At 43.4% G+C, this 18,713-nt stretch overlaps 1 protein-coding gene across 2 annotated transcripts in view; it reads left to right on the top strand.

Annotated features, from left to right (window-relative positions):
* ABCA1 (ATP binding cassette subfamily A member 1) overlaps positions 1-18,713 on the top strand; it is a 147,107-nt gene that overhangs the window by 14,861 nt on the left and 113,533 nt on the right. For both annotated transcript variants that reach the window (XM_054520393.2, XM_024252473.3), the window contains exon 2: positions 9,646-9,803. In XM_054520393.2, coding sequence (XP_054376368.2) covers positions 9,738-9,803 — 66 coding nt within the window. In that variant the 5' untranslated portion in view covers positions 9,646-9,737. The remainder of the gene's footprint in view (positions 1-9,645; positions 9,804-18,713) is intronic.

The raw sequence follows: 18,713 nt of genomic DNA, 5'->3' as shown, positions 1-18,713 counted from the left end.
TCCAGGAACTGGATAAATGTTTTACATACATTATCAGCTCTATTTTTTTCGAGAAGATACAGGGGCTCAGAGTCCCTAGGGTTCCAGAGCTGGTAAGTAGCAGAGTCAGGATTCAAACCCAGCTTTCTCTGACTCTAAAACCTCCTTTCTTCCTGCTGAAACAATTAACTCAAGACAACAAAGGGGTTAAGGATTTGGGGAATTTTCTGCATAGTAGAATAGACCCAAAGGAAAAGAAATAAAGACAGTGACTAAGATTTGGGTTTGTCTGCCCCCCCCAAATGCTTTGAGCACTTTCATAAATACAAATCCTTCAGGTTGGGAGAAGGTTGAACATCTGAAGACGTTGATTCTTCAGAGATGTGATCCAAATAAAATGATCTTTGGTGATACAGTCACTAAACCATTTCTCCCAAAATTCTCTTGGAAAACTGTCCTACAACAGCAGGGAACATTATCCAGCCAAGTTTTCCTGCAAATAGAGGATTGCTGATAGAGGCTTGCCTGCTTGTGTTTCTGTAGCTCAGGGTGTTTATGAATTCACTAATCCCTTCCCTTCAGATCTCTTTTATTCTGGTGTTATGATTGTGGCTGAAAAAAATTGATTTTTTTTCTGTGACATAGAATGTTGAAAGGTTGATTTCTTTTCTAGAGGAAGGGTTCTTTTTTTCTATGTGCTACATACCCCCGACCAGGGAAAAGGCAAATAGTGGTATTGTTTGCTGAAGTCTTCCTTTGAAGGTTGCTTGGTGTTTGCTTAGCGGAAATCAGCAGGGGAAGAGAGGCTATCTCTAACATTTTGTTAGAGTTTCTTCGTAGTTCTGCAGTGATGAAGCAAGGACTTGGGTACAGGACAGATTGCTTTCAGAAATCCTGGCTCTTGTGAGGTTTAGAAGCCCTGAGACCATTTAGCTGGTGGCAACGGGAATGTTGAGGATGATAAATAGGATCTTCGGTTGTCCAAGTATCAGTGACATGATGTAGATGGAGTTAAACCTTTAGGATCTCCTTATTTATTTATTTGTTTATTTTTGAGACCCGGTCTTGCACTGTCGCCCAGGTTGGAGTATGGTGGCGTGATCGTAACTCACTGCAGCCTCAAACTCCTGGGCTCAAGTGATCCTGCTGCCTCAGCCTCCCAAGGTGCTAGGATTACAGGCATGAGCCACCACACCCGGTCAGGATCTCCTGTAAAATTATACTGTTGACAACACGAAGAATTATGCTTCTCAAAAGCTAGTTATAGATTTGTACAATATTCATGGATTTCTTGTTTCAGTTTTTACAAATTCATAGCCCTTATTTTGAAAATTAGCTATTAGCAGTCATTTTGTCTAGGAAATTGGATATGTATTCAAGTGAAAGAAGGAAGTACAATTACCTATTATCTTATTGTAACTAACAATCAAGTAAGTATGATGCATTTGGTACTTTAAAAACTGCACCCAAGTTACAGATTATTGGAATTAATAAAATTCACTGGATCTATATATTTTTAAATGGACAGTGTGATAGCAGAACCTCTTTTAGAATGATTGAATTCCTCTGGAATGATTGGATAACTTCACTTCATCTTTGACTTTTACCTTGGAGGATTTCTTACCCCTTTTGGCTTCTCAAATTTGACTATTAAAATGTTGCCATTAAAAATAGGAACACAGTTTCAGGGGGGAGTACCAGCCCATGACCCTTCTGCAAGGCCCTCTAACTCAAGGCAGTTTCCCTGGAATTGTGGTCTATGGAATGTTTCAGGAGTGTGAGGAGGTATAATTTAAGGCTGTCCTAGCAAAGATACCCTTAAGGATAGAGGGCCCAGTAGCATCTGGAGGCCAGAAAAGTTAAACTGAGGCAGTCAGATTAGCTTTAGGCTCAATTAAGCTGATGGGTCAGCCTGGGAGAAATTGCAGGATGACTCTCAACATCCCCTCCCACCCCCACAGCAGCCACGATCTGTCTTTAATCATAGGTGCAGTGAACCTGTTCTTTCCAGGTCTCTTGGCCTTCAGTAACCTTGTTAGGCTTGTCCCTGAACGTGGCTACCAATCCAAAGACACATGATCAGAGAGGCAATTAGAGAACAGACCTTTTCCAAAGCAAGCATGTTCTGTTGGGCTTAGAAGTTTCATGTCCTAATATTATAGGACCCTGTGCATCTCTCTGGAGATAAGGCACATGAGTCATATCTGTGATTCTTGCTTTTGCGTCAACATCTCATGAATAGGCAATCAGAGCTTTGGCACCAATGTATTTTCAGTTCATATCTGATATAGTTAAATCCACCTCCTGCTTTGTAGTTTACTGGCAAGCTGTTTTTGATATAAGACATCTAGAACACTGTAAATAAATAACATTTTTATTTGTCTATTATACCTCAATTACGAAAAAGACATCTAGAAGCAGCCTCATCAAGAGAGATACTTAGGCCGGGAGTGGTAGCTCACACTCGCAATCCCAGTACTTTGGGAGGCTGAGGCGGGTAGATCACTTGAGGTCAGGAGTTTGAAACCAGCCTGGCCAACATGTTGAAACTCTGTCTCTATTAAAAATACAAAAAAGTTAGCTGGGCGTGGTGGTGGGCACCTGTAATCCCAGCTACTCCGGAGGCTGAGGCAGGAGAATCACTTGAACCTGGGAGGCAGAGGCTGCAATGAGCTGAGATCACACCACTGCACTCCAACCTGGGCACCAGAGTGAGACTACATCTAAAAAATAAAATAAAATAATAAAAAAGAGAGATATTGATAGCTGTTGTTGGAAATTTCAACTTCATCTCACTTCTGTTAACTTTTTGGAAGTTTGTTGAACAAAGTGGAATACACACACATACACACATACACATACTCTCTTGTTGTTTAAGGTTTAATGAAATAGCTGTCATATAATCACTGTTTTTGAAAGATGAAAATTAGTTGCTAACTGTACATTTTGGGTATGTGAACTATTTGGATAGAACTCTGAGAAATGCATTCAGAACAACAAACAAAATCATAGGAGAAATAGCTAAGTGGGAAGGGGCATATAAGAGTTGTTGAAAAAGTTATTTATTGAGAAACCAACTCTAATGCTAGGCAAGTCACTTGCTTTGGGGGAGGCCTCAGCTTCTCTGTCTATAAGATTGCAGCAGGGGTGTAGTGGGAATGAGTCTTCAACATTCCAAGAGATTTTATCTACTAATACGACAGTCAAATGGAACATGACTTTGTGGAAGCCTCTCCTCTTCCACCCAGAGGGGCCAATTTCTCTGTCCCAGTGAGATGTGACACTTGTATGATCCCTGCTTGGAGACTTCCCTCTTCTGGAACCTGCCCTGGCTCAGGCATGAGGGCTGACTGTCACCCTTAGATACCAGCCCAGCACTAAATCTCACGTGTTGGCAGTGTTCTTGCGGGAAGGAAAAAGACCAGCCAGCCCTTTTGCTACTGCACAAGCAAACAGCTTCTGGTAGCTGTACAGATACATGCACTTTCTTTCCTCACTGTGTTTCCATAGACAGATTTAGTGCTGTAGAAGAGTAGAGGGCAGTCACGGGAAGGAGTTCCTGTTTTTCTTTTGGCTGTGCCAAATGGAGAAAAATCCTCCTATCTTGTCTTTTTAGTGTCATCCTCTCTCCCCCTTTCTTCTTCTTTATAATTCTCATCTCTCATCTCTCCTGGAAATGTGCATGTGAAGTTCAAAAGGGCACAATGTTTTGGTGAGGAAGAGGTGCAAGAACACGTGCCAGGTGCTAACTAGGGTCATCATTTCCCGCTTCCCAGCCAGCTCCCTGTGAACGTGTGTGTGTGTGTGTGTGTGTGTGTATGTGTGTGTGTGTGTATTTCTTTTGCCAGCATCACTGAATCTGTCTGCTGTCTGGTATTCCACGTTTTGGTTTAGGGAAAAGTAAAAGTAATTTTATAATCCCAGCTGTCATTTAAGCCACCCCTTTGTGGGTAGCATATGGTCCACTCTCTCAGTTCATTGTCCTAAAGATGCTTCATCAGAAAGGAATAACTTCCACCCCATTACTCTCTGTCCCCTTACTCTGCTTTATTTTTCTTCGTCAATCCTACCACCACCACCCACTGTTTGAACAACCCACTATTATTTGTCTGTTTCCCATCCCTGGTAGAACAGCAGCCCCATGAATGAAGGAACTTTGCTTCTGTTGTTCACCACTGAATCTCTAAGGTCTGGAACACACCTGGCATGTGATAGGCACTCGATAAATATTTGTTGTGGCTCATGGGTGCCCTGCAGAGTTAAGGCTGCAGTTGTTTGTGGAATTTATAAGTGGTAATGAATATTTATCTACTATTCCTCTTCCAAGGAGATCACACAATAATCGGGCTTTACACTATCCAGTTCTTAGGTCTTCCAAGTTATGACTTGTGAGGTATGTTAATTATGATAATAGAAGGCAGTTTATTTGGTTCAGATTTATTGATGTGTAATTTACCACAGTAAGACTTCCCTTTTACAAAAGTATGATGAGTTTTGACAAATGGATACACATGTGTATCTACCACTGCCATGCTCCTTTTCAGTCTGTCGTCCCCTCCACCCATGACCACTGGTCACCACGGCACTGATTTCTGTCCCCTTCATTTCACCTTTTCCAGAATGTCATATAAATGGAATCATGCAGTATGTAGTTTTTTGTGTCTGGCTTATTTTTCTTAGCATTAGGCTTTTGGGATTCATCCAGGTTGTCGCATGTAACAGTAGCTTGTTCCTTTTTATGGCTGAGTAAGTGTCCCAGTTTTATTTATATATTTATTTATGAGGAGGAGTCTCACTCTGTCACCCAGGCTGGAGTGCAGTGGCGCGATCTCGGCTCACTGCAACCTCCGCCTCCGAGGTTCAAGCAATTATCCTGCCTCCCGAGTAGCTGGGATTACAGGCACCCACCGCCACGCTCAGCTAATTTTTGTATTTTTAGTAGAGACGGGGTTTCACCATGTTGGCCAGGCTGATCTCAAACTCTTGACCTCAGGTGATCCACCCGCCTCTGGCTCCCAAAGTGCTAGGATTACAGGCATGAGCTACTGTGCCCGGCCCCAGTTTTATTTATTCACCAGTTGATGGTCTTTTCGACAACTAATTGTTTCCAGTTTTTGGCTATTCTGTATAAGGCTTCTGTAAATATTCACAAATACCTAGGATGGGATGACTGGGTCATATAATAGTACTATATAACTTTAGCAGAAACTGTCAAACTATTTTCCAAAGTGGCTCTTCCATTTTACAGTTCCACAGTGTATTGAGTCCCAGTGTCTCCATACACATGCTAGCGCTTTTAATGTTTAATTTAGTGGGTATGTAACGATATCTCATTGTGGTTTTAATTTGCACTTCTGTGCAACTAATGATGAGTGTTTTTGCTTATTTGGGAAGGTTTTAATTTAGCAGTCTGTTTGTTGTATTCTGTAGATATTAATAACTTCAAAATATCAGTGGCATTTGCAGTTAAAATTTCCTTAAAAAATTGGCCAAAGGTTTCCAGCAGTCAATTCTGCTGTGCCCAAACTGTATGAAACAAGGCTGAGGTGTGGAGATTGTCACATTTTGGCAAGGAGTGATCCACTTGGGTGACTGATGAGACCCAGAGAGAGTACGCCTCGGGCTTGAGGGTGAGGACGAGCGGGAAGTCGACTGCATGGCCCTGCTGCCCTTGGGAGGCTGCCCAGTCCTTAGCTAAACCTGGCGGTTATGGGAAACAGACTTAGATTCTATTACGTTTTTCAGGATGCCCCAGGAGTCACCCGGGAAGCTCAGCAGTCCTTTGTGACTTTGAAGCGTATGGTAGAAACTGCTGAACGCAGAGCTCCCTCTCTGGGGATAATTTGCCCAAATCATTTAATTAAGCTTGAGAAATGAGTTACCACAGGTCCAGGAGTGCCGCCACCCTTGAATTCTGACACCCTATTTCTCCTGTCCGTCTCTTAGTTAATTAATTAAGCAGACATCCCTGAGTGCTTATGACAAGCCAGGACCCTTTTGCATACTAAGGAAAACAGGGATGAAGGAAACAGAAATGATCTCTGCTCTGACTCAGAAGGTAGAAATCCTCTTTCCCAGCCAAGCCTTCCTGGGGAGCACGTAGGAAGGGCTCTGAACCCACGTGTCAGTTGCCGGGGAGGATATCAGGAAAGGACATTGAAGAAGTGGAGACCTAAGTTTGAGACCTAGGAGTTAGGCAGGCTAGCAGTGCTTGAAAAAGTGTCTTAGGACAAGAGAACCCACCAGTGCAGTCCCAGTGGTAGGAGAGCGTGCAGCATATTCTGAGCCTGTACACAATCTCCAGGGCATTGCTTAGCAGGTGGGGAGTGGCAAGAGAGTAGGGAGTCACAGAAGGGAGGCCAGGTAGACCTTGGTGAGCACTGGACTCTATGTTCAGGTGCTGAGGAACTGGCAGAAGGTTTTAAGTGGGGGAGTGGCATATTCAGATATTTGGTCTAGCTGAGTAACTTTGGGTGCTCTGTGGCAAATGGATGGGAGACCAGTGAGGTGGCAGTTGTGGTCATCTAGGAGCAGGATCAGAGTGGCCTATTGACTGGGATGACTGTGAAGTGGGATCCTTTCCAGCCAGTAACTGGAAATGTGTATGAGGGCAGAAGTGAGTGTGCTGCATTTGAAACACTGAGAAATCTAGTACATAGTACTCTTTTATATCTTTTTTTTTTTTTTGGTTTTGGTTTGTTTGTTCACTAACTTGGAAAACTGATGTGGAAATGTCCCTTTGGCTTCAGTTACCTGAGCAGAAGGGGCCGGGCATTGCCAAACCCTCCTCTTAGGACAGAATTGCTCCCAGTATTGATCATTGTGTTCTGAGATGGGGGAGCAAATTGTGCAGGAGGCCAGGTCAGTGCCAAGGTGGGCGGGAGGAATTGGAGCAGGAAGCTTCCCTATGTGTGCCCAGCAAAGCCACGGTAGAACTTTCTACTGTCCTCTATGCTACTTCTTACCAGCCTTCTCCGTGTGCTTCCTGGAGAGTCCTTGGAGTCAGAACCTTTTTTTTTTGAAACCCAGACACTTTACTTCCAAGACAATGCTGTCCAAGAAAACTCATCCTTCCCTTCTTCTCATGAACGTTGTGTAGAGGTGTGTCTTCTCTTCCTTTGAGCTTTTCCACTCAGGGTTTGGGGAGGTGATATTCTATATTTGGGTTTGGCTCTGGGTACTGCAACACTAGGCTATTAAGATTTCATCCTTCCTGCTTTGCCCCTCCTATCTTTCCAGAAACCCACAATGGATTTGCTAGAAATAATGGAACGTCCTTTTTGGACAGGATATAACCATTTCTCAGCTAGAGGATATTGTTGGAATGAAGAAAGATAAATGGGGAGAAGGGAACTCACATTGCTTTGGCACTTACATTAAGCCATGTACTGTGTTGGGAAATTATTTATATTATCTTGTTAAATGCACGGTAGAACACAGTTGAACACCATACAAGGTAAGTATTGTCATCCTTATTTTACAATGAGGAAATTGATGCTCAGAGAGCATAAAGCCTTGGCCGGGGCACATAGTTGGGAAGCCGGGGCTAATTCATGCCTGGGCTCTTTCTGATAATTTTCCTTTTTTAATTGTACCCTCCTCAGTGTTACCTTGGGGATCTGAAGAGATTCATGTAGCTTCTAAATCAACGAAGTGATTCCTGAAGAGCAGCTTCTGTATGAGAAAAACTAGCTAATTATTTATTTCAGTATTTCTGGAATGCAAGCTCTGTCCTGAGCCACTTAGAAAACAATTTGGAATGACAAGCATGTGTCTCACAATGCTGTTCCGGCTGCCAATGCTGTGCTGCCAGTTGTCATCTTTGAACAGACTGTTGCAGTGCTCGTGTAACTCTTCCTCTTTTTAGAGTAAGAAACTTTGGAGGTCTGTGTCCTTCTAGAAGTTTGCTGAGCAAATGGTAAAGAAAAGAAATAGGTCGTAAGGCTTGACTATTTCAGAGATTTTCTTGATTTATTGGACTGTCAATGAATGAATTGGAATACATAGTGGTGGGCCGTCTTTTCTTCTCAGACACTGCAATTTCCTCCAGTCTCTAGACTTTTCTAGAAGTTTTAATCCAAGTCCTTGTTGGGTGGGAGATAAAAGGGTATTTTTCTACTAGAGACTGATCTTGGCATGGAGATCTCATTTGGACTCACAGATTTCTAGTCTAGCGCTTGGTTTTATATCCATACCTCGCTACTGCATTCTTAGTTCCTTCTGCTCTTTGTTCCTCATGCCCAGTGTCCCACCCTACCCTTGCCTCTACTCCTCTAGAGGCCACAGTGATTCACTGAGACATTTTATAAGCAGAGCTAGGAGAGTTCATGGCTACCAAGTGCTAGCGGGGCTGAATTTTCACCTGTGTGTCCTCCCTTCTTCCATTTTTCATCTTCTGCCCCCTCCCCAGCTTTAACTTTAGTATAACTATTTGGGACTATTCCAGCATTAAATAAGGGCAACTGCTGCATGGGTGGCTGGGACACACAGAATGTAGTATCCCTTGTTCATGAGAAGACCTTCTTGCCCTAGCATGGCAAACAGTCCTCCAAGGAGGCACCTGTGACACCCAACGGAGTAGGGGGAGTGGTATGTTCAGGTGCAGGTGGAACAAGGCCAGAAGTGTGCATATGTGCTGACCGTGGGAGCTTGTTTGTCAGTTTCACAGTTGATGCCCTGAGCCTGCCGTAGCAGACTTGTTTCTCCATGGGATACTGTTTTTCTTTCCAGAGACACAGCGCTAGGGTTGTCCTCATTACCTGAGAGCCAGGTGTTGGTGGCATTTTCTTGGTGTTTACTTACACTCATCTAAGGCACGTTGTGGCTTTCCAGATTAGGAAACTGCTTTATTGATGGTGCTTTTTTTTTTTTTTTTTGAGACAGTCTCGCTCTGTCGCCAGGCTGGAGTGCAGTGGCACGATCTTGGCTCACTGCACCTCCACCTGCCGGGTTCAGCGATTCTCCTGCCTCAGCCTACCAAGTAGCTGGGACTTCAGGTGCCTGCCACCACGCCCAGCTAATTTTTGTATTTTTAGTAGAGACGGGGTTTCACCGTGTTGGCTAGGATGGTCCCGATCTCTTGACCTCGTGATCCGCCTGCCTCAGCCTCCCAAAGTGCTGGGATTACAGACTTGAGCCACCACGCCCGGCCGATGGTGCTTTTTATCATTTGAAGGACTCAATTGTGTAACCCACTGAAAATTAGTCTGTAAGGAAGTTCAGGGAATAGTATAAGTCACTCCAGGCTTGAGGCAAAATTTACAAATGCTGCTGACTTTTTATGTAAGGGGAGGCATTTTCTTAGAGAAGAGAGGTAGGTCTCTGGGATTCCAGTATGCCATTTCCATCCTCAGTGTTTTGGCCACCTGAGAGAGGTCTATTTTCAGAAATGCATTCTTCATTCCCAAACGATAACATCCATAGAACTAAAATGATTAGGACCATAACAACTAGCTCCTAGCCTGCTGTCGGAACACCTCCCGAGTCCCTCTTCATGGGTGAACCCAGAGGCTGGGAGCTGGGGACTCATGACCGATTGAGAAGCAGTCATGACGCAGAGCTGTGTGTTGGAGGTCTCAGCTGAGAGGGCTGGATTAGCAGTCCTCATTGGTGTATGGCTTTGCAGCAATAACTGACGGCTGTTTCCCCTCCTGCTTTATCTTTCAGTTAATGACCAGCCACGGCGTCCCTGCTGTGAGCTCTGGCCGCTGCCTTCCAGGGCTCCCGAGCCACACGCTGTGGGTGCTGGCTGAGGGAACATGGCTTGTTGGCCTCAGCTGAGGTTGCTGCTGTGGAAGAACCTCACTTTCAGAAGAAGACAAACAGTAAGCTTGGGTTTTCCAGCAGCGGGGGGTTCTCTCATTCTTTTATTTGTGGTTTTGAGTTGGGGATTGGAGGAGGGAGGGAAGGAAGGAAGCTGGGTTGGTTTTCACACAGGGATTGATGGAATCTGGCTCTTATGGACACAGGACTATGTGGTCCGGATATGGTGTGTGGCTTATCATAGAGGGCAGATTTGCAGCCAGGTAGAAATAGTAGCTTTGGTTTGTGCTACTGCCCAGGCATGAGTTCTGATCCCTAGGACCTGGCACTGAATTGCCCCTGAACACCCCACTTTTTCCTTTTGCTGCAGCCCTGGGAGCCACCTGGCTCTCCAAAAGCCCCTGATGGGCCCCTGTATTTCTGGAAGCTGTGGGTGAAGCGAGTTAATGGCCCCACTCTTAGAGATCAATACTGGGTATCTTGGTGTCAGTCTGGATTCTTTCCTTCAGGCCTGGAGGAATATAATAACTGAGACTTATTTAATTTCTGCGGAGGGTTCTAAGCCATTCACTTCCCAGATGGGCCAATAATGCTTTGAGTAATCTGGAGATCATCTTTAATGTGCAGGTGAATGGAACTGTTCCACAGAGGGATGTGAGGGCTGTAGAGCATGGTGAGCTCCCTGAAGCTCAGACGTCAGCTCTTTGTCTCTCTATCTCTGAACACCCTTCCTTAGAGATCCCATCTCTAGGATGCATTTCTCTGTAGTTAGTTTCTAAGTCTCTTGTTCCTGTCCTGCCTTTATTTTTTTTTCGTGGATTCTAAGCCAGTATCCCCACTTGGCTGTCTTAATGTAGCTTAACATGTCTGTAACCAAAATGATCATCTTTCTGAGATTCAAAGGGCTACAAGGGACTTTGGAGAGAATTCCATTCAGTTTTCCTCAAACTAGATGAATGCTTGCACTGTCTGTAAAAGAACAAAAGTGTCAGAGTACCCTTTTGTTCACTAAATTTCTTTTTTATTATACTGTTACTTAAATATTAGGAAGTAAAAGTAGGTATAAACTTCTTATAGGCTGTTATACAACTATATGACCCATACATATTTACAAATTAAGTGCAAACAAAATTGCAAAATCAATACCATTCAAATTAATACCTTAAATGTGGTGAGGCAGCTGTTGTTCAACTGAAACCAAATTATAAGTTGCATGGCAGTAAATGCTGTCATGCTGATCGTTTTGAGTTTGGCCAGTCTATATAATCATGTGCTAATGATTGAATTCTCCACCCATTTTTCTACTTGTATGACTTTAATTTGATGGCACCTGTTCCATCCTCATGTGTTTGCTACAATTATACTGGTGCCAACACAATCATAAACACAAATATAAACTTGGGCTTTGAAATCTTGTGCCACAACTTGGCTTTAAAGTAAGCATTAAAAAAAAATCCATATGGGTTTATTAGACTTTGTTTAGATGACTGTTGAAATGAAAACACAGTGTTTAAAATCCTCTTAGAGAACTTAAATATAATCCCTCAGCAATATGTATACAGATCTTCCTTTGAGAAAAACTGATTGTGTTCAGCCTCTCATGTTACAAATGGGGAACCTGAATTCTGAGGTCTCTAGTGAGAGAACAGGGACTAGAATCTATGGATCCTATCTGTTTTAATAATAACTGTAAAGTATAATAGATAATATTATATTAATAAAATAAAAGCAAACACTTAGAATGAGCTTCCATGTGTGAGGCACTAACTGATTAAGCATTATTAACTAGATTTATTCCTTTTAAGGCCCCGCCATGTACTGTTATTTCCACATGTTGTAGCTGGGGAATGTGCTACTCAGAGAGGTTAAGTAACTTGTCTGAGGTCCACACCGCTAACAAGGAGCACAGGTAGGGTTCAAATCCAGATAATCTGACTTTGGAGCTGGCACTCTAACTCAATGTGCCAAATCGCTTTTCAGTGGTATCATTATTTTGCCTATTCTCCATCTGAGAATATTGAAGTTTCTGACTCCTTCCTTGCCTTTCTCCCTGCCTCCTGTGGTTATCCCCAGGTCTTATTCCTTTGCTACAGTGTGATCCAGGGCTCCTGCCCCTTCTTATCCTGGTGGAGGGGGCCCACTTGCTGGGAAATTGTCTCTGCCATGGTTTATCCATGTTGTGTGTCCATTAGTGAGTAGTGGGAAGAATCATATCATCTTGGCAATGAAAGGGGGGCTATGGCTCTGGAGTAGTCTAGTCTGAACCTCTAATTTTACAGATGAGAAAGCTAAGGTACAAAGCAGGGAAGGGATTGCCCAAGGTCATCCAGCCAGCAACTGAGCTGCAACCAGAAGCTGAGATCCCCAGGACTAGGGCCAAGCCTCATACTGTCCCATCACAGTCACTTTTCTTCCCTCCTCCAAACTATTTTTATTTTTTATTTTTTTGCAGCTGCTTAGCAGCTTGAAGGTAGAAGAAAGGGCAGGGAAGAGGATTTCTGTGCTTAGCCAGGGAAGGAATCCTGCAACAGGATGTGGGGTTGGGTCATTCAAATTGGGCCAGACTCCACTGGTCTTGTTGCTTCTTGCTTGTTATTGCAGATGGGTTTAAAAGTGTTAAGATTAGAGAGATAGGCAGGTTTAGCCAAAGGCAGTTTGTAGCCTTGTGGCAGAATTCTTGTTAAAGAAGGAAGTGGGATGCAACACCCTGACACAAAGGGGCTTAAGTTGTTATACCACTGCCTGCTAGCCTGTTTTCCTTAACTCCCTTCCTGATTTCTAAAGGATGTATAGTTTGCTGAATCAGAAAGAAAAGTGATTTATTTCAGGTTGCTGATGCTTAGATTGTTAGAGTTGGAAAGATCTGGCTTGCATCTTGTACAGTTGACAGAACTGGGGCTCAGGGGGGCACAGGTGCCCAGAGTTGGTCAGTCAAGAAAGTAGCACCAGAACCAGTCTCCTGGTGGCCCTACAGTTGCAGACCCTTTTTTGCTTTGCTCTCTGTGTATACTAAAGCTTCTGTGTCTCTGAATCTCAAGTTCTGACTGGTAGCTACTTTCCAATCCACCTGGCTTAGATTTCTAGATTGTATTGTTTAGACATCGGAACCTCTTAAGGGTTTTGGGGCCACCTTGTTAGCTCACATAGTGAGAACCAGCCCTGCCCGTTAGGTAGGGGAAGAAGTTAGCAGTCCATGATAACTGTTGCCTGTAGTGTATGGAAGTTCATTGCACAGTTCCTGTCTCCTGAGATCCTGGAGTGTATACGCTTGGCCTCAGAGCCCAGCACAGAGCCTGGCCTTGGGACATGCTTAGTAAGTATTTACTGAATGAGTGGGAAATGTCTTAAGGCCCATTAGTTTGCAGGTCTTCAGGAGGCTCCCTTGCACTAGGAAGAATAGAAAGAATACATAAAGCCTGTGTGCTGACGCCAGGAACACTAGAAACGCTCTGTTCAGCCTGGAGCTGAACAGTATACCCCAGAGCAACCCTGTTGAAAGGCAGTGCTTGCCTTTTCATTCTGTGTCCTGGTTTGCTGGTTAACTCCTGGGTCCCCCGCCTCTCCTGTGCCCCCATTGTGCAGACTCAGGAGGGACCATCAGCCAGGGTTAGTTTTCCGCTGTTCCTGTTAGGCAAAGAATAAATTGAATTGAGTTGTGAAAGTTGGGTGCAAAGCTCAGTTTGGGTCCAAAGTAACAGTTAACTTGTGTGGGTGGCAGGTATTCAGTACAAACAGGGCTGGGAACAGGAAAGGGAAGAGAACTTCAGAGCTTTCACGATCCTCATCTGGTTTTAGGCTGATCCAGGGGCCAAGGTCCCCATGGAACAAACTGGACAAAGTGAGGGTGGCCATATGGCCTCTTTTCTTTTGCCTTTATTATTAATTTTCTCAAATAGATCTGACTAGTCATGTGGCTGGGAAAATAGTTAATTGTGATTTTTTTTTTTTTTTTTTTTTAAACTGAGTCTCACTCTGTCGCCCAGGCTGGAGTGCAGTGGCATGATCTCAGCTCGTCGCAACCTCTGCCTCCTGGGTTCAAGCAATTCTCGTGCCTCAGCCTCCCGGGTAGCTGGGATTACCGGCACACAGCACCACGCCTGGCTAATTTTTGTATTTTTAGTAGGGACGCGGTTTTAGCATGTTGGCCAGACTGGTCTTGAACTCCTGACCTCAAGTGATCCACCCACCTCAGCCTCCCAACGTGCTGGGATTACAAGCATGAGGCACTGCACCCAGCCAGAGTACCACTATTTGGGCATTCTTTAATGAAAAAGAATGGAACTATCCAAAAATTCAACCTCCTCATTTATGAGCTTTTAGAGAATTTTACAGAGTAGATGGAAACTCTCTGCATCCTTTCCCCACCTCTAGTTTCACCTGACACATTTCTTCCCTGTCCTTACTCCTGGGCCGCCAGAAGTGGTCATGATTCCAATCCCAGCTTGGCCACCATCTGCCTCAATGGCCTAGGAAAACTCCTTTCTCCAGAGCTTTAGTTTGCTCTTCTACGGAATGAAGAAAGTTAAAACAGATAGACATTTATTGTTTCATTTGGATAAATATCTATTAAGCATCTATTACTTGTGGGATGGTTAGCTGGGTATATAGTGGTGAAGCAGCCGGGCATGAGTACTGCTTTCGTAGAGCTTACAGTTCATTGAGGCCAGCAGATGTGAAACACATCATCACACAAATAAAAATATAACTATAAACTGTGATGAGGATTATGAAGGAAAAAAACCGACAAACTGGGGTACTGGTGTTAGATACTAGCAGGTGTGGGTAGGGATGTCATTTAGAATGACAGGTCGTGACATTAAAGCTGAGAGCCCTGAAGTTCAAGCAATGGTTAGCCAGGCAAAGATCAGAGGCCTAGAGATAGGGAACTCCATTCCAGGCAGAGAGATTGGGGGTACCTGTCCCCTAGGTCAGGGAACAGAAGAAAGCTAGTGGCACTGGTGGAGTGAATAAGACTGACTGGGGATGAGTTGGTAATAGACATGACCAGATCATTCAGGGCCTTGGAACTGGGGAAGGAGAATTTAATTTACTATTTCTTTATTTATTTTTTGAGACAGAGTCTAGCTCTGTCGCCCAGGCTGGAGTGCAATGGAGCAATCTCGGCTCACTGCAACCTTCGCCTCCCGGGTTCAAGTGATTCTCCTGCCTCAGCCTCCTAGTAGCTGGGATTACAGACACCCACCACCACGCCCAGCTAATTTTTGTATTTTTAGTAGAGATGGGGTTTCACCATACTGGCCAGGCTGGTCTCAAACTCCTGACCTCGTGATCCGCCCGCCTCGGCCTCCCAAAGTGCTGGGATTACAGGTGTGAGCCACCGTGCCCCACAAGAATTTAATTTTATTTTATGTGCAAGAGGATTCCTTGAGGTAGTCAGGCCACATTGTCTGGTGACTCTTGGGATAGAGGGAACTTGAATGACAGTGGCCCAAGAAAGCAATCGTAATCATTACATATACATGGAACATTTTATGCTCTGTTTTCTTCTTTCATTTAACATTATTTAGTGTGCGTGTTCACGTATTTCTAAATCATCATCTTATTTAGAATAATGATTTCTGATGTGTAGGCTGTGCTTTATAGTTTTGAAAGTAATACTTTGATATCCATTATTTTCTTGATTCTCACAGCAATTCTGAGGTGTATGCATTACAATTTCTGTTTCACAGATGAAGAGAGTATTGTTAATAAGTTAATGGCCAGGCATGGTGGTTCACACCTATAATCCCAGCACTTTGGGAGACCAAGGTGGGCGGATCACTTGAGGCCAGGAATTTGAGACCAGCCTGGTCAATGTGGTAACACCCCATCTCTACTAAAAACACAAAAATTAGCCAGGCGTGGTAGCACTTGCCTGTAATGCCAGCTATTCGGGAGGGTGAGGCAGGAGATTTTGCTTGAACCTGGGAGGTGGAAGTTGCAGTGAGCCAAGATTGCACCACTGTACTCCTGCCTGGGTGACAGAGCGAGACTCTGTCTCAAAAAAAAAAAAAAAGTTGCTAAGAGGAGGGCTGGGATCTTTTGGCTCCAAATCTACTGTAGGATGATGCCTTTGACATTCCTGATAGCTGTGCAGTAATCCATCAACACAGTTTTTATAAGTTCAAACCCTGTTGCCAACATTTAGATTGTTCCATAAATTACTATAAAGATCCTATACATTTAATCTTTTATTATTTTTGTATTATTTCTGTAGGCCAAAATCTGAGGAACAGGATTACTAGGTTGAAGGGAAATGGCGCTTGAAGTGTCTAATCAGATGTCTTTCCAGAGGATCCAGCCAATTTAAATAGCCACCATCAATGCATGAGACTTTGTAGTTCAGGGAAGGCAGGCCTGGTTTTAAAAGTCGTTTCCCCTCTCTAGCATTTTTCTGATGTGATCCTTAAGATTTCACTTTAGTTTTCCCAAGTCTCATCGGCATGTATGCTGTTAGGGATGGGTCTAAAATTAATTTTTCTTGACATTCATATCATGTCATCCCAGTGATTATTTAATAAATAATCACTATTGATTAACTAGTGATTCCTTTTCTAGTTATTTTTGGGACATTTATTAAAACCTGGATATGGCGGCTCATGCCTGTATTCCCAGCACTTTGGGAGGCTGAGGTGGGGGGATTGCTTGAGACTAGGAGTTCAAGACCAGCCTGGGCAGCATAGCAAGACTCCATCTCTATAAAAATAAGGAAATTAGTCAGGCATGGTGGTACTTGCCTGGAGTCCCAGCTACTTGGAAGGCTGAGGTGGGAGAATTGCTTGAGTCTGGGTGGTCAAGGCTGCAGTGAGCTATGACCATACCACTGTACTCCAGCCTGGGCAACAGAGTAAATCCCTGTCTCAAAAAAAAAAAAAAAAAAAAGGGTAGGGAGCAATTTTGGAGTTATTCATTTGGTCACTTAATATGTAGTTTTAGTTTTGGTGCTGATAGAGCCCAGAATGTGCCCTCAGTTTGATGAACATTCTGATATATGGGGGAGCTCATTGTCCCCTACTTACCTTTTTGCCTCTCAGAATATCTTTTGATATTTTCATCTATTTTTTCCCCATTGAATGTTATTACCTTATCAAGCTCAAAAAAGTACCCTATCACTATTTTAAGTGCAATTGTGTTAAATCTGTAAATTAGCTTGGGAAATTTGGATATTAAATGATCTCATCAAGAAGCAGAGCTTAGCTCTCCTTAATTCTCGTCTTCCTTTATTTATCCTACTAAAGTTCTGTGGTTTTCTTTTATATAAGAAGCACATGTTTGGCTAAGTTAATACCTAGGTTTTTTTGTTTATGTGTCTGTTCTCACCGTGAATAGTATTCTCTTTTCCCCACATTATATTAATTTAACTGGTTTTCACAGGCTTATAGCAATGCTATTATTTAGGAGAATTTACCTTGGTTCTGATTAATTTACCCATACTTGCAAATCATTTGCAGCTTTTTAGTTAACTTTGTGAGTTCTCTTAGATTTATGACCATGCTGGAAACAGAAAGGATATTTTCATCTCTTCCTTTCTGATGTTTATTCTTCTTGTTTCCTTTTTCATGCCCCATTATATTCTCAAGAATCTCTCAATACTAAGAAACAGTGACTTCATTTTTCAGCACGGAGTGCATTATTTTGGCTACCATGATTCAGAAGCCTCTTGCCCAAGGCCCAATTTTATTCTGCTAGTTTTCTCTGTTCTTTGTACATGGCCCTTGCACTGCCCTAACCTTGAATTAACGTGAATAAATCTCAAGAATTTAAGAGCACCGTGACTGTGTCCTCCAGGCTAGGTAGTGAAATGGGTTCACAGAGTGACTGGGTTGTGGTCTATGAACTTCTGCAGCCAGCAGCAAAAGTCAGGCATGAATAATCAAGTGGACAGTGAACATCTGTAGTGTGGGAGATGTTGGCATAACTATGAATGATGATTCAAGAGTGGTTTGATGCATATTGAATAACAGATGATAAGTACTAGACTCTGTGCTAAGCCTTCTATGTGAAATACATTTAATTCTCATAATAACTCTAGAGCAGAGGTTCTCAACCGGGGCCAGTTATCCCACTACCCCACCCCACCTTCACCCTTCCACCAGGGACATAACATCTGGAGATATTTTTGGTTGTCACAATCCTGGGAATGTATGTGCTGATATTTAGAGGTTGAGGTCAGGGATGCTGATAAACTTCTAGAATTCATAGGAGAGTCTCTCACACAACTATCTGGCCCCAAATGTCAGTAGGGTCGCTATCAAGAAAATCTGCTCTAGCAGTGCCTGCTCATATTATCCCCATGTTGAAATAACAAGATGGGAAGTGCAAAGTGGTGCTTTGGTACTCTTGGAGCAGCTTTGACTTTGGTGAGAAACACCTTTTAAAAACAATGTTTCTCCCTATCTTCTCACCCCATGGGGAGGTGTGGGGTTGGGTGAGTAGGCACCAAAGCAAGATTTAGAAGAGTTTTCTGTAGGAATTTATAATGGTAAAGTAAAGGATCAACTTCATTTTGAAGCTATTTATGAGGGTTTATATTTAAGAAAAGTGCTAAGCTTAGAGATGGAGGAGAAATCTGATTTTATTAATGAGTGTAGCCATAATGGCATATCCTGGCAGAAGTCAAGTTTGATTTCTAGAGGGAGGCTATTATGAAAAGAAATACCTGGAACATTCCCCTGGGTTTGGAAGGTGAGTTCTACGTTCAATGATGGGAAGAATTTTAGAGGTCCAAGGTAAAAGGGCAAAGATTAAATTTTGTCTGTCATGAGTTCTCTGGCTCAGGTGGTGTGAACTTTGGAGACAGTCTCTTTAATTCACTCATACATGCTAGTGTCTCAGCTCAGCATGGGCTTTGAGAGAGCAGGCGTCTGTATGCTCTGGTAAGTGAAGGCAAAGTGCATAAGGAGGTTGGGGTCCATAATGGCGAAGAGAAGGGGCCCTTCAGTCAGAGTGGCTTTGATTCTTGGCTCTGCCAT

The sequence above is a fragment of the Pongo abelii genome, chromosome 13, assembly GCF_028885655.2.
Source record: "Pongo abelii isolate AG06213 chromosome 13, NHGRI_mPonAbe1-v2.0_pri, whole genome shotgun sequence".
In the NCBI taxonomy this organism is placed as follows: Eukaryota; Metazoa; Chordata; class Mammalia; order Primates; family Hominidae; genus Pongo; species Pongo abelii.
This window is presented reverse-complemented; position numbering and strand designations above follow the sequence as displayed.